A 1637-nucleotide genomic window follows, 5' to 3' on the forward strand; every position below is an offset into this window, starting at 1 on the left:
TTTATCTTTTGAGACAAATTTTGCAGCCATCTGGCATTCTCCCACTTTGTGCATATTTCAAACATTGCTGTTTAATTTTCAGAGAAAAATCATCAGCTAGAAATGAGAAACCTGCTTTTGTTTATTTCTGTGAGCCCTGGGGAAATGGCCAAAGACTGACTGACATAAAATCAGTCAACAATTGATAATTGATCATTGATTAAATCATTTAAGTCATAGCAAAAGTGATAAATATTCTCTGGTTCAGCAATTTTAAGATGTCACCTCAGGTTCTGGGAAACTGTGATGGGCCTTTTCCAATATTTTCTTAAAGTTCATAGACTCAATAATTCATTGATTATATAGAAATATGAATAAATAAATAACTGATTACAAATAAGAACAAAGAGAAAAGGTGGTCGACATTACACTCACTCTTTCTCCAGAAGCTGTTTCACTGTGAGGTAGGCCCAAACCCTCTGGATGAGGCCGTCAGATACTGTTTCAGTGGACTCCACAGTGACGTTTGACTCAGAAAACGTCACCTTTCTAGTCCCCTGTCATATAAATGAATTGTTAAGTATACACAGGGACATTCACAACTCTCACAACTCACAACTCACAACTCTCTGAGAAGATTACAGCTGATGTGCAGTGTGGATTGAGCCTTACTGAAATGGCCAGAACTTGTGGGGTGAAGGTTTCGATATCATTGTCAGTGATCTGACCGGCCACCACGATCTCAGAGCCGTTGTAATACTGGCTGAAATTAGTCTGGGTTAGATTGGTCCCACCCATATAGATCATTGTCACGTCCGTCAACAGAGGAGTGGCCACCTCTTTATAGAAACCCTGTTGACACACATTGAGGACACCATAGGAATGCTTCATCTCTCCACAGTCAACTATGCTCAGTTTTGTCTGTGAAAATGTAGCAGATTCAAATGATGAGCAGAGTATTCATCATGTGAAGGAAGGCAATTCAAAAACACCTTCAGCTGTAAATCAGCATCAGAGTCCTCATAAATCCGTCGTGCCACACCGTTGTTCTGCAGTGACATTGTCTTCAGGAAGTCAAAATTGACATCAAAGCCAAAACCAAGACAGTAGAGCGGGAATTTATCTGCAATTGCCTTTCTGACATTTGACTGTATTGTTTCAAGAATCGTCACCCCTGCAAAGACACAAGACACATGGTTTAAATAGGCAAGTCGAACTGACACGGTACAATCAAACAACTCTCCTGTGATAAGTGAAAGTTACTGTGTGTACACAGACTTAATTGTTAATAGTGTTTGTGTCATTTAAAATGAAATGTCCATGATCTTCGAAGTCTTGCACAGGTGGGTTTTAGTCAGCTGACAGGAGACAGGAACTGAGAAAAAGACTGTAGTCAAATCAATGACAGGTCATTTAAAAATGGACTGTGCTGTTAGGGACCATATATTTATTTCTTTAAGTATTTGTGCATGTGTCTTTTATCATTACCTGAGGTTGGGTCTCCATCAGTGAGAAGTATAAGGATCGACGCTGAGCCTTCTCTGGGATGCGCATTCAGCATCCTCGCTCCTTCCAACACTGCTTCGTTAATGTCTGTGGCTAAAATGAGATGAGAAAAATGTTGAATTCCTGACATTCTGCTGTAAAATACTTCTGAA

At 39.8% G+C, this 1637-nt stretch overlaps 1 protein-coding gene across 1 annotated transcript; it reads right to left on the bottom strand.

The window, feature by feature from the left end:
• Positions 1-378: 378 nt before the first annotated feature.
• LOC111656277 (inter-alpha-trypsin inhibitor heavy chain H3-like) lies at positions 379-1603 on the bottom strand. Its single transcript, XM_023407941.2, has 4 exons — positions 1468-1603; positions 972-1153; positions 652-831; positions 379-536 (listed from the first exon to the last, which is right to left on the bottom strand). Exons 1-4 carry the CDS (start codon positions 1538-1540, stop codon positions 411-413), a joined length of 561 nt encoding a protein of 186 aa, XP_023263709.2. The 5' UTR covers positions 1541-1603; the 3' UTR covers positions 379-410.
• Positions 1604-1637: the final 34 nt, after the last annotated feature.

Source organism: Seriola lalandi, unplaced genomic scaffold (genome assembly GCF_002814215.2).
Source record: "Seriola lalandi dorsalis isolate HSWRI2012SDOR001 ecotype SW California unplaced genomic scaffold, Sedor1 jcf7180001976153, whole genome shotgun sequence".
Classification (NCBI taxonomy): domain Eukaryota; kingdom Metazoa; phylum Chordata; class Actinopteri; order Carangiformes; family Carangidae; genus Seriola; species Seriola lalandi.